Here is a 13,653-nt window from a genome sequence, read left to right as displayed (position 1 = left end):
TGGGTAGCTCAAATCTTTGTATCGTCACAGATAGATGACCAAAACCAATGCAAAACAAGTACTTCCAGTTCATCAAGAACCCTCGCTGTTGCTATTTGATGCTCATCTCGTTTCTACTACATGGGATGTGGTTTCTAATTCCGCGGATGCATGCATCTATCAACTTTCGCTCTCCTGAAGCGCCCTCTGTGGCTCATTTCTTGGGTACAAAGAGATTTAACTTATCAGACCATCATGGTGTTTAGGAAATGGATTCCTATTTTAGTTTTAGAAATGTTCTATATAAAGACTTTGAACTAGTCTGATAATTAATGGAATATTTTGTTCTCAAGGAAAAAAAAGAAGAAAACACATTCCTAAAATAATTTTACATTCCTAAAATAATTTAAAAAGTGGTTATATAACTATATTCATCACAGAAAACAACATAAAAATAAACCAAAGTGTAAAAATAGCCAAAGATTCTTCCTCAATATCTAGCCTAGCAGTCAACCTCTCGTGACTGGAAAACGGTAAAAATAAATACTTCACGATTTCATTAAAATCCTCGAACTAGCTAGCCATGAATCTTGGTTCTGCCAACAGCTTTGCCGCAGAGTAGAACATTTGTAGGTATATAATATTCATTAGCCAAGCTGGGAATTGGATTGTAAACTCTCAGATATAATTGTTGGCCAAGATATTGCCTTCCCCGCATTGTAGACCTCAAATTCCACATTCCTTGTTCGTCCAATGATAATAGAATAGCTGTCCAAGAATTCGGGTATACCTAAAAAATGTATCAAAAAAGAAAAAAACAGAAAGAAAATGTTGTGAAAATGATTGCAGAAATGTAATAACATATGATGCTGATGAGTTTTGAAGTTACCTGTGCGGTATGTCTGGTGAAGGCATTAACAAGATTGTATTCTTTCCTGCTGCTTTGTGTCCACTGTCCTGCCCCGAATCTGTTTTACAAGCAATAGGAATATGGTTAGAAGTTAGAACTGATCAAATCCCCTAAATACTATTTTCTAAACATGGCAGCATACCCAACGACCCAGAAATCGTATCCATCAAGATGCCAAGATTGCATGGTGTTCTCGTTGTGTTGGAAGACGACTTCTATGAATTCGTGCAGAGAAGTTCCTATCACAGCTGTGGACAAGTAAGCGCCACTGCTGGATGGAGAACTCGGGATCGAATTAAGACTGAAAACACCAGGAATATTGAAATGATCAGCAAGCTTTAGAGGGGTGTCAGCATTGACGTAAGAAATGCCATTGACGGCGTATCTGTGCTTCCCGTTTATGATAGGGGCCGAATTAGCCAAAACAATCGTCCTTGATATTGTCAATTGTAATGTTCCCATAATGGAACGAGCCCTGAGGATTCGGCCTGGCTGCATTGGATGTCAAGTTCCACCTATAAACAAGACGGGAACATAAAGTTTTTCAAAAAGAAAAAAAACAAAGTTTTGGCTGTTGGTTTCTCAAGTCTGTTGTTCTTCGAGTTTTACCGGAAAGTTCTAGCTTGCTCGATGGACCACCCAATTTCGGGAGGTGGTCCGGGTGGCAAGGGTCCAGAAACGGGGCCTGAGACATCGTGTAAAACCGCGGTTGCAGAAAGAACTGTCGTCGTGAATCTTGTGGTCGCGATGATATAATAGTCTTTTGGAGGCTGATCAAAGATTACTAAAATCGTAATGGATTGACCAGGATGTACTTCAAGAGAATCATACACGTTTTGAACCACATTCGACCCCTCAACCTCGACTAGCTTCAATTTATGCCCCTGGATTCTGAAATTGAAGGAGGCGGATAGGCCTACATTCGAGACCCTGAACATGCAGGTTTTACCTGAAAATTTAGATCAAGATACAGTTGGAACACAGAGCTCTTGATATGGAATTGATTATTCTGATTTGCATTTCATAGCCCAAAAAAAAGGCAGCTTCGAAATTCCATTTAAGACATAAAGAGTGCATGAATTTAAAACTTCCCCCGGAAAATCACCTTGATCACTACTGAAGGTAGCTCGATCCTGACCGTTTACATAAGTAGCCGTCGGGGAAAGGGAAAGAGTTCCCAGAATCAAGAATCTGCTGCAGCCCCTGTAAAGCATTTTTTTTAAAGTAACACCGTGATTTTCAACTATTTTCTCATCGATTTCACCAACGAGGAACACAGATCTCTATTGACGATTCTAACTACCTTAAGGCAAGTCTCGGGAAATGAGTCTTATAGTGCATTATCCATGACAAGACTGAACTCACACCTTATGACTGGTTTTGTACCAATCACCAATAAGCAGGCTGAAATCTCCGGCAGGCGGGGCGTATGGGACTGGAATAACAGATCTCGCATACACATTGAGCGCACCAAATCCTCCGGCAGCTCTGTGCATCAGAGTCGATGGGAAGTAGGTGTAGCTTCCGATTTGATCCTTAGTTTGGAACTTGTATGTGTAGTTCGAGTTTGGTGGGACTGCACAATTAGTCCCCACAACACCATCTTGCCAAGAATTCTTCTTTTGTTTGATCCCATTCCTAATTCATACAATGCAGCTAATTCAAATGACAGGTTTTAATTTTCAAGCAATCCAATCTCCTAAGAAAACAACAGAACTAGTAATACACGTGGTTTGGACAAAAAGAAACTAACTCAGAGTACCAAAGCAACTTGTTCAGGTCAGATTGGTGTATCTTTTAAAAAAATATAAGAAAGCCACAGGTTCCAAGATTACTGCTGTCAGTTTCTTGATTTGCCATATGTGGTTGTTTTATGTGACTCACCATGTCAAAAGAAGGGGCTGGTCCAACTTGTCGATAACGTTAAGGCTTATGTTGTCATTGGTCACAGTCAAGCCTAGGACCTGGAAATTGACCATTGACGAGGATAACCTGCAAAACTCAACATCAACATCTCATAAATCTCACCCTACTTTTCAAAATCTTGTGATGGCTCTAGCTGACAGTACTGACCTGTTGAGGCTGGCCAAGAGGTGAGGCAGTTCCATAAGTAACAGTCCAAGTGTAGTACTTGTAAGCATCCTCTGCTTTCACATCAGAAACAACCCAAAAGGCCAAGATTGTTAGAGAAAAACAGCAGCGATGCTTTTCTCATTAGCGCAAAAACCAATGTATCTGCAAACATCCACATCAAATTCATCAAACATTCTTAAATCTTAACCACCCGCCAAGAAATCTATACATCGTTATGCGCATTTTAACGAATGGATTCTGAACTAAAACCAACAAAAACACCGAACCTAGACCAAACATGAAATGCTGACAAGAATCTAGCAGATATGAAGTGGGATTTCAACAAAAAAGAAAGAAAAAACAGGGAAAAAAAAACGCAGAAAGATTTGATACATGCCAGGTTGAATTCGAATAAAGTTGCAATCAAACCGCAACAAAACAAAGATTTTTAGCGACTCATAGATACTATAAATATGTATATAAATAGATAAAGTGGTGATACTGACAGATATTTGAATAAAAGTGATGACACTGACATTGAGATTATAATTGCCAGATCTCAATGCATATTTCGGTGCAGTTCACGAGTTTTCGCGTCATCATTTTTACGTTAATTAATGAATATAAGAATCCATTTTTATCCACAAACTTACTGATAATCTCCATTTATAAAACTCAAACTTGAAATTTTGCTTGAATATCTTATGAAATTTACCATTTTGATTCAATGCATGTGTTCAAATCAACTAAATAGATCGATTTGTTTCACAAAACTAATTTAAAGTGTAGTTGGATTGTGTCGAAACCTTGTAAGTTCTATTGTATATTCAATATATTGGATGTCATATCAATCGATGCTCATATATGTAACTATCACGCACTTAATCTATCACAAATCCATTGATATTTACAGGATTGTGTTTTATTTGATATGATCGGATTACAAACTTATGATAGCATTGGAATATAACCATGAGCCAAGTGGTGAAATCGATACAAAATACAAACCAAATTAAACATATTATACGGTTGTGCTATTAATAATGTAAAATGTTTCTTACAGTACATAATACGCTTAGCTCAGACTCCAAGGGTCATATTCAATATATAAAGTTCACTTCTTTTTTTTTTTTTGACACCTTAGACAGCGAAATTTATTTGATAATTGTGGATTCTATATCAATTTATGGGCCCATTTTGGGGACATAAAACATTAATTATTATATGTAATCATAATATTATATTATGTGAAGCATATCATTTTGATAAGCTGTAATTGTATTTGTAAAATTTTTTTTTTTAGGAAAAAAATCCAAAAATGTTTTTTTTCATTAGAGCTTGAAGTGATAGAAGAAAAGTCAATTACCTTATCTAATGGTGTTTAGTGCAACAGCTCCAAATTAGGGGTGAAAGGCAGAAAAATAAATTTGGGGGCGAAAAAGAGTTCTTATAAATAATTAATTCGAAAAAAAAATATTGACATGGTAATTGATACATAAGAGCTAAATAAGAGCCAAAAGCATGTATATTCTAACAAAAAGGTGATTATAAAAAACAATATTAATTTAGAACAATAAAAAAAACAATAATTTAAAATAAATTTCCTAAAAATTAGATCAACAAGGTGTGAAACGGAAGTTTTCAATTGTTCATCCATTTCACGACAATAAAGTTTATAAAAATTGACAGAGAAATATTTTGATTATAGTAATCCAATTGATAATATAAAAATAGAGTAACAAAAAAATATATGCAGTTACAACTTATAGTATTTTGTTATGTTAAATCCAAGAGGAAGTTGGTGAAAAATTCCCAATCAAAATATTTCTTTGGCTTCACTCCCTAATCACAAAATTGTGGTACTATATCATACAAAATGTGGTACACTTCATGTGGAAATGTGGTATACTTTATGTGGAAATGTGGTACTAAAAAAGTACCCAGAGACTGAATACAAAAACAAGCGACAGCTGGAGACTGAAGGCCAATTTCCCGTAAATCCCAATGTTTTTGGATAGACGATGGAACCGGTTATTTAACTGGTCGGACAAAAAAAGTGTTATATTAAATAAAATAATAATATAATAAATAATATATTTTAAATTATCAATATCTTAAATACGTATATAAATAATAAAAAATATATTTATCTAAATTTAAAATCTAAACAATATTATATTATCAAATATAATTATATCTGTAATTTTTAAAAATAAATAAATCAAAATAACGTCTAATATTATCGAAATAATATTTTTTTATAAAGTTTAAAACCCAAAAATAAAATGTTAAATAAAAGAAATACTTTTTTAATAGAAAATTAAAAAAATAAAAATAGATGAACAGTAAACGATTAAAAATCGATTTGACTTATTTTTTTTTATCATTCTTGCCGGTTAGACCGTGAAAATGATTTATAAGATTGTTCCGCTTCGAACCAATAAACGTTTTTCAATCGAACCATTCGATCCAAACCTTTCCGATTTTAAAAACACTAGTTAAATCATTTTAAGTTGTGCTTCTTTTTTGTCTTAACTCCAAGCTCGCCGATAGTTATGAGTATACTTCCCTAAAAAATATAGTTGTCAATACTAAAAATTTAATCCATTGTTTTCATAACTGGACAAGTTATCCAAATAGTCTACTTTGAAATAATGGTTCAATCGATCATTCAACCGGACAGTCAAATCAATAATATATTTTAAATTACACATATCTTAAATGAGCATATAAATAATAAAAATATATATTTATCAAAATTTTACAAATCAAATAAATTCTAATACCATTAAAATAATATTCTAAAAATAGTTCAAAATAATCATAAATTCAAAAAAAATTTAAAAAGTGAAGGACTCCAATCGATTTTTAACCGGTTCAATACCGAACCACTTAAAAATCTGGAAAAAAAAAAAACATAAACAAATGAAAGGATTGAAAAATAAAAATTTCAAACCTGAGATGGAAAATTCTGATATCTTATTTAATATAATTTTATTTTATTTTATAAAGAGACGACCTAAAAAAGTCAAGTTCAAAGTCAAGCCTTAACTTGTGAAGATTTGAAACCAAATGAATCAATCTCAAATTCACACACTAAGTCAAGCTGAGGTCTATTCTTAAATAGTTCATTTATACAGTTTCGAGGGAGGCCAAAATAATTCAAGCTCAAGCTAAAATCAGAGACAGCTTTAACATTTTGACAAGGCATTCAAGTATGTGACCACATTTTTAAAAACAATAATACACACTCATAAACATGGCCATCAGCATACGAAGTATAATTCGGTACATGCTCAAGTTTTTCCGTTTTGTTTTCCCCAAAAGTCATGTGATCAAGTTTAAGACAACACACAAAATAGCATGCACCACAGGAGCAATTACACAACACCATAGTCAAACTGTAAAACATACAATGGTACAATTCGACGCAATATACGGTTACACCATGAGAAGATACATAACAGGAGCAGAATAACAACCATTACTAATGACTCTTCTTCTATGTCATCACTCCAAATTGACAGAAGAATAGAGGTACATAGGTGATAGTTTTTCATACGATTAGCAGAGTAAGATTTAGTAAGACCCCTAGTACGTTTTTGGTTGACATTCTCCTCATAGGCAATAAAACGTTTCCCATTTTTCAGATTATATAATCGTCATGACCCTGAAACCATTAGGAGCTAATCACATTGCATAAATTATTTCTCCACTGCTGTCAATGTCGAGGTCGGGATCGGAATCCAAGTCTTCCATGTCATCATCCATCATGTCCAGATTATACAAACCAGCAGGAGGTATGGTGGCTTCTGAAACTATCTGCATAATGACTTCCACGTTCTGCATGGGCTGGTCCGGCTCTTCAAACTGGTTACTCATCGTCCTTTCATCCATCAAATCAGCAGGAAGGTTCTTCAGAAACCACGGGTGATTCGCGATTTGGGGCATTGTAATTCGCTGTCCAAGTATTTGGCAGAAGTAGCATAAAAAATTAAAACAAGATGCTGGATGACTAATACATTGCTTGATTAAATTAAAAAATAAAAATAAACAAAGAACAAACTGTATGGAAACAATAGAATTGGGAACTTAGTCTCAGGTCAGTGTTCCGGTCCAAGTATAAACTCCTCGGAGGAACAAATTTGAGAGAGGAAGAAATATGGTTTGAAAAATAAATACTTATATAGCGATCATTTCTTCTGCTTGTGCAGTATCCAAGTTACCTTTCGTCATATGTAAATGGATTTGATTAATAAATACACTTCTCAGGCCTTACATTACAGGTTTACTTACGCCTCTTCAAATTACTTATTTTAACAAGGAAATCGACTAATTGATAACCTATTCATCATGTCTTGCATTATATATAGACTAAAAAGAGTTGATCATTGCTCTAACAGTAGTAATTGAGTTCACATAAAAGTTCAGGTATAATGTTTGGGAGCAAAATTACGACAAGGGGTGCGTGGTTGGAACATAGTACTTAAGCCGTTGTACGGTTTATATAGGGATGACAAAGATTCTAGGTACGATGGGGTAAACCCAACCCATTTGGGGCATGTCTGGATAAGTTAAACGGGAAAACCCGATTATATAATGAATTTTATAGAACCCGATCCATTCAGTAAAGAATGTTCGCTGATGAAGAAGATACCGACATAAAGGATACTGGCTAATCAATTTGATTGTGTTGGTTGGTTATAACAACTTAATTTGAATTTTCCTATTTAATTCTTGTTGATGTATTAGTTAAAAACATCAAATGCAAACGAAGTGTGTCATATATGGACCCCTCGTAATCTTGGTCGAGTCTAGGGTCCAATCAAATCCACCCATTGACATCCCTAGGTTTCAAAAGACTTCATTTGCATCACTAGTTATAACATTTGACAAAGTATCATAGGCTCCATCCCACGATTGATATTATGGGTAAGGTCAATTGAGTTTGGTCCCACAAATTGGAAGATGTCACAATCTTTAAGGGGATCATTTGACTGACATCTTTAAGGGGATCATTTGAGATTAATAATTGCCCTTGCTCAAAAAGAGTTGATGATGCAAATCAATTGCTAAATCAAATAAAAAGCTGAAATAACGCACTTGTGCAGGGTCTGCAACAAAGATCCTTGAGATTAGATGCCGGCAACCCTCGGATATATTGATATTTTCTGGAATCGAATACTGAACACTTAAGATTCTTTGAATTGTCTTTCGGAAGTCCTTGGGTTCATCAGGATCCTCGAAAGGATAGGCACCAACCAGCATAACATATAGTGTGACTCCACAGGACCACACATCCGCAATCTGAAGCAAAGGCGTTGTCAAGATGCATGAGCTCTATTCAAATATCAATCATGAGTAGTAAAAAGGAATGACAATATGTCAAGTCGTTCAACTGGTAAACAGCATTTGTTTAAATCGTTATGCAGGGTTTAGTATTAAACATACGAAGACTTCCTACCAACAAGGACAGGAGGCGTCCTCTATAATGATACATCCAAATTATCCAATAAGGGCTTAAAACCACATTTATATTTCCTTAATCAAAACATGCCAAGGGATATAAAAACAAATTAATAATCAATCTCTCCCACTACATTCACAACTGTTCTCAAGCGAAAATAGATAGTCAATTTACTATAGAGCTATGATTGGAGGGTTAAAACCCAGAATCAACCTCACATGCACATAATAGAACTACATTACGGCAGCAAGATCAGCAAAGTCTGGTAATAGGTTTTCCATGAAATTCACCACTAAATTTGATATAGATGACCAGGAGCATCATTTTAACATTTGTATTACTCGCTTAACAATGCATTACTTATTCCCTAGTTGATGTAAATATAAAATGCAAGATTAAAAAATTAGCCGGGAATGCACAATTTATTGCATCATACATCTTTTGAACAAAGCCCCCAACAATGAACAAAAGATAAAAGGACAAATGGGATAGAGAATAATTTGAGGAACAAAAAGCAATTGGGTAATAATCAAGCACATTGCCATTTCCGCACAATGTCACAATATAACTAATACAAATAAAATTTGGCTAAGCCAATGTTTATACAACATCCAAAATGCATGTCAAATGGTCTTGGAAGAAAAGGTACAGAAATTCTTCAAATGAAACCACACGCACACAAAGAAAATAGCATGTTTCAATTTCGGTAAGTGAAATTTTTTTAAGCCACCGAATTGTTTTACCTTTCCATCATATTCTTTCCTGAGTAGCACTTCAGGAGCAATATACGCAGGGGTTCCCACTGTAGATTTTGGTTGAGAATGGAGCAAAGAAGACTGTAAAAGCACAATAATGATCAAAAATCAAATAATGATTAGAAGATAGCTGACGACTATGTTTCAAATTGGCTTTTAAAATATCTCTAAGAAGATATAAATATAGCTGAAATATATCTTCTGTTCGATCCCAAATGGTGTGGGTATGGGAGGGGGTGGGGGTGTGGAGATGGGATTTTACTTGTATATCTCAGATTACCTTTGAATAACCAAAATCACATATCTTCAACCGAGGAGCTGGGCTTCCATCCAATAAAGTGTTTTCCAGCTTCAGGTCTCTATGGCATATTTGCTTCATCAACAAAAATGAGAGATCAATCAGATTTCTATTCTGCGGAGGGCGGCAAATAATTAAATCAAGAAACTAGCTTCCCTATAGAAAAGAAGGTTTTCATACCATAGAATGGCAGTAGCTAACACCAGATATAAGCTGTTGAAAAAAGAATCGAGCCTGCGTGACAAACACCCACAGTAACTCTGATCACAATTCTCACATTGCATAAAACAAACATATATGAGCAAATTAAGAACCTCATCCTCACTGAAACGTCCTGCATTGCATATCCGCTCGAATAACTCTCCCCCAGATGCATACTCCATCACTATAGCCAGATGAGTTGGTGTTAAAATCACCTGAAAATAGTATAAAATTAAAACTCACTGGTATGACAAGTCAGGCAAATGCGAAAATGATAATGAGAATTCAGAGGCTAACCTCTTTAAATCTAACAATATTAGGATGCCTCAGAGACCTGTGATTGATGATTTCTCTCTGAACATTTTCATCTATCTGGAATAAAACCAACATGTAACCGTCATAGCTGGAGCATTATTTATATAATCCCAACCCAGGTCTCCGGCCCAAAAATATAGATATAATGAAGTTTAGATCTCGGCTGATAAAACGTGAGTAACAGTGGGCAAGGCAAAGGACATAAGGACAAACGATAAGAAAATATAAATTGAAGCAGAAATAGAAACCGATGCAAAATTAAAATTCCATGGCCACTAAAAAAATCACATAACAATCTATTTGAGATGGAGCACATAGCTTTATTCTCAGCGTAACCAGATCTCCAGTAAAGAAACTTATTTTAATGCAACAGTTTCTTTTAATGCTTAAAAAATAGAGTTCAAAACACACATCAAAGTACACGATATAGAATAAGCACCAAGATATCTGCATTCCTGGATATTTCAAATTGGTCCATCCCTCAAAAGAAGAGAAGAATAACTACTTACAGGAAAATAGCAAGACTGTCTTGCCTAAGAAAACAAATAAAATAATAAATCAAGAAATATATAAATGACCCATTATTAAATTAAAAGCAAAAAAATATAAAACCCTCATTGTACTTCAAAATGTCATCATTGAAAGAAAATGCAGTAATTTGCCACCAGTGTTATCGCTTGCCAAATTAGCACCCCAACATTTCCTAGAAAAAAAATAAGAATGCTAATTGCCAAATTAGCACCCCAACATTTCCTAGAAAAAATAAAAACGCTAATGTTGTTAAAAAAAACAAGTTTCAATGGTAATATAAAGAGATCAAATAGACATGTTTTGCAATGAAAATGCAAATCTGACCCGGCTGCCTCGCTCAATATACTTAATCGCAACCAGCTCATCAACCTGTTTATCCCTCATGAGCCGGGCTATCCCAAAATTACCAGATCCGATATTTTTAATAAATTCATATCGATCACTGTCGTGCAAGATTGGCACGTCACTAGGAGAATAATTTTTGGTTCCAGGCTCCATATACTCAACTGAATTCTTGCTAAGCGCCCTAGAAGTAATAGAAATCAGCACACCCTCAACACTTAAAGGCCATCCATGACAAATGATGAGAAGACAGAAAAAATTAGAGATAAAATTTGCCTTGGTTTTCAAATGGACTATATTAATTGATTCCGTAGATGGCGTTTACTTTACTATTTTCAATTGTTAGAGAGAGTGGGTACTTTTCTCTGCATTTTGATGGAGTGTGAAACAGGAGGATGGTGGAGACATAACTGATGCTGACTAATACATTGTCGTTTAGTGCCAGTTAAACGGTGGTAGATATGAACATTTTCTCATCTTACAATGAAAAAAGTATCATTTTCATCTTCCTTTTTTTGTGACGTGTTTTTAACGCGTGATTTAATTCAGGGATTAAATTACAACTGTGCCACCATAAATAAACTTCCAAATCGCCAGCGGTCGACAGAAAAGACCTTTTTAACAGTTATTGAATGAATATTAATCATCATTATTTAGGTCGAATAACATGCATTTTCTGGGAAAATTTGTTCCTTGAAACACCAGCATGATTATCATAGAACAAGATTTTTCCAAGCTACTCCTAGAATGTTTCTCACCAACGATGTAGTGAAATTTTAGCACTTAACTTCAACTAAAAACAGAGATACCCACATGATCTGATGGTGTTGAGATATGGAGAGAAATTTCTCCCTGTGGAGCATAGGCTAACCCCATAAAAGATTATAGGATCACAAAAGACCACGTTGTTCCTACAAATTATAAATGTGATATATGGAGACCTGCTGTTCCAGCTTATCCTCTCTACGTACTTCCTATCCACAAAACTTTTAACATCAGTATGTATACAGTGGGCATTTCCATGGATTTTTAATTCTGAAAACATGCTCACAGTCAATAAAGGTCAATTTATAATTAGGAATTTACGATATGCATGTCAAGCTCCAGCAACAGATTTCTCACGTCGATGGTATCTGTCATATCAGTCCAAAGCCGGATCTCAAGATGATCTTGCCAAGCCTCTCTAAATCACTAAACCGTAATGAAGCAAATGACCAGTACTTTGGAAGATAGGAGATTACAAACTAAAGAATATAGGGGAAACAATTCAGACATGTCCACTTGAGCGTCCTCTGTTACAGAATTAGCGGCAAAATCAAGAAATACTACTCAGAAGTCAGAAAATGGAATGACAAGACCAAGTGAGTAAAGTTCATAATTCCAAGATTTGAAAACTAAAAATGATACTATCTTAAGTAAAAACAAAAATGGAACATCTGAAAAGTAATTCCATTACAGAGGTAGGGGTGTGGAGGAAAACAATTACAGAGGAGTTGTTCGTTAACCAACAAAGAAAGGGAGATTTTTCCCTAGAACAGATGAAACAATGTAAGAACCAACACAAATCTTCAACAAAATTATTTTAAAAAAAACAATCCCACCACACGCAGTAGAGATAAGATTGCTGAAACTAGAAAACCTTCTACACAACCCCATCCGTAGTCCATCCATGAACATTCATCACAACAACGTACAAACCTCAAACTAACAAATTAACGAGATTATACTAGTAGCTGGCTCCGAAGAGCCGATTAACATGCAGAGCAGCAGAATCTCAACTTCCTGATCTTAACTAATCATATAACGATAATCTCCAATTTTAGCAGCAAAAAAAGGAAAAAAACATCAATCCGGTATCGGGAACAGCAGCTTTTTCATCAGTATCCAGTGACAAAATCGATTTTGGAATCCCTAACTCCCACCGTACCAACAAAATTCCAAAAATAGACATTCCATAATTGCGGCCACAGAAACATCGGACCCGAACTAAAGCGCAGCAGTACTTACCAAAACCAGAACCCCGAGACCCAATAGGAAAACATATACGAAAAGTACAAAAAAAAATCACGAAACTAACCTTATCCCCTCGTTCAATGTATTTAACCGCAACCAACTCCTTCGTCTGCTTATCTCTCATCAACCGGGCCACGCCGAAGTTACCCGACCCGATGTCCCGGACCAGGTCGTACCGATCACTGTCATGCATGATCGGCATGTCCATGCCCGGCACGACCGTAACCGCCGGCCGATACATCTCCGCCGCTAACTCCCTCAGAACTCAACCTAGGATCCAGTAACTGGATTCACTCGCATTACTCGACCCCACCGAAAAGACAGCGTAACCACCACCGGCGATGGTTGCGGGAACAGTTGACCCAATCGTGGTGGCGATAAAATCGATTATGCCCCAGGGGAGGTCCACTTATAAGGAGTGGCTTGAGTGGCGTTTCCGTAATTTCACTCTCCTGTGTCCTGTTCCCGTGGTCGGCCAAAGGGATAGGATTAATATCTCTCTGTTTTGTTTTTTATATTTATTCCAGCAAAGCGCTGAAGAAAGTAGCGAGGCTCGATGAAACGGCGTCGTCTCGCGGGATCCCCCGGGCGGTTAGGTGGTGGTTTGGGGAGAAGCTGTATACGACGAGGCTGAGCGCGGTGCTGATCGGGAAGAAGATTTTTACTCTGTGAATGAATATTCTCTCTCCTTTGACGTTCATGGGGGTTGTTCTTGTTTGGTGTGGAATTACTGAAATGTCCTTGGTTGGATAGAGTTTAGCGTCACTCT

General features: G+C 35.9%; 1 protein-coding gene and 1 pseudogene across 1 annotated transcript; both read right to left on the bottom strand.

Moving 5' to 3' along the window:
* Positions 1-466: 466 nt before the first annotated feature.
* On the bottom strand, positions 467-3,193 carry LOC140972652 (L-ascorbate oxidase homolog; annotated as a pseudogene).
* A 3,129-nt stretch (positions 3,194-6,322) lies between these two features.
* LOC140974391 (serine/threonine-protein kinase SAPK10-like) lies at positions 6,323-13,546 on the bottom strand. The gene is made up of 8 exons (XM_073437818.1): positions 12,949-13,546; positions 9,981-10,055; positions 9,797-9,898; positions 9,663-9,716; positions 9,465-9,557; positions 9,173-9,265; positions 8,066-8,269; positions 6,323-6,922 (listed from the first exon to the last, which is right to left on the bottom strand). The coding sequence occupies exons 1-8, from the start codon at positions 13,123-13,125 to the stop codon at positions 6,653-6,655; spliced, it is 1,068 nt and encodes a 355-aa protein (XP_073293919.1). The 5' UTR covers positions 13,126-13,546; the 3' UTR covers positions 6,323-6,652.
* Positions 13,547-13,653: the final 107 nt, after the last annotated feature.

The sequence above is a fragment of the Primulina huaijiensis genome, chromosome 3 (genome assembly GCF_012295235.1).
Source record: "Primulina huaijiensis isolate GDHJ02 chromosome 3, ASM1229523v2, whole genome shotgun sequence".
In the NCBI taxonomy this organism is placed as follows: domain Eukaryota; kingdom Viridiplantae; phylum Streptophyta; class Magnoliopsida; order Lamiales; family Gesneriaceae; genus Primulina; species Primulina huaijiensis.
The sequence above is the reverse complement of the archived record's forward strand: the minus strand, read 5'-3'. Positions and strand labels throughout refer to the sequence as shown.

Bases quoted from the DNA above. Each gene is read 5' to 3' on its own strand.
- LOC140974391 (XM_073437818.1), bottom strand. From the start codon at position 13,125: ATGTATCGGCCGGCGGTTACGGTCGTGCCGGGCATGGACATGCCGATC. The intron at 8,270-9,172 runs GTAAAACAATTC...CCTTTGCTTCAG, and splicing joins GGAAAGAATATGATGGAAAG to ATTGCGGATGTGTGGTCCTG. The intron at 6,923-8,065 runs GTGCGTTATTTC...ATACTTGGACAG, and splicing joins TTGTTGCAGACCCTGCACAA to CGAATTACAATGCCCCAAAT.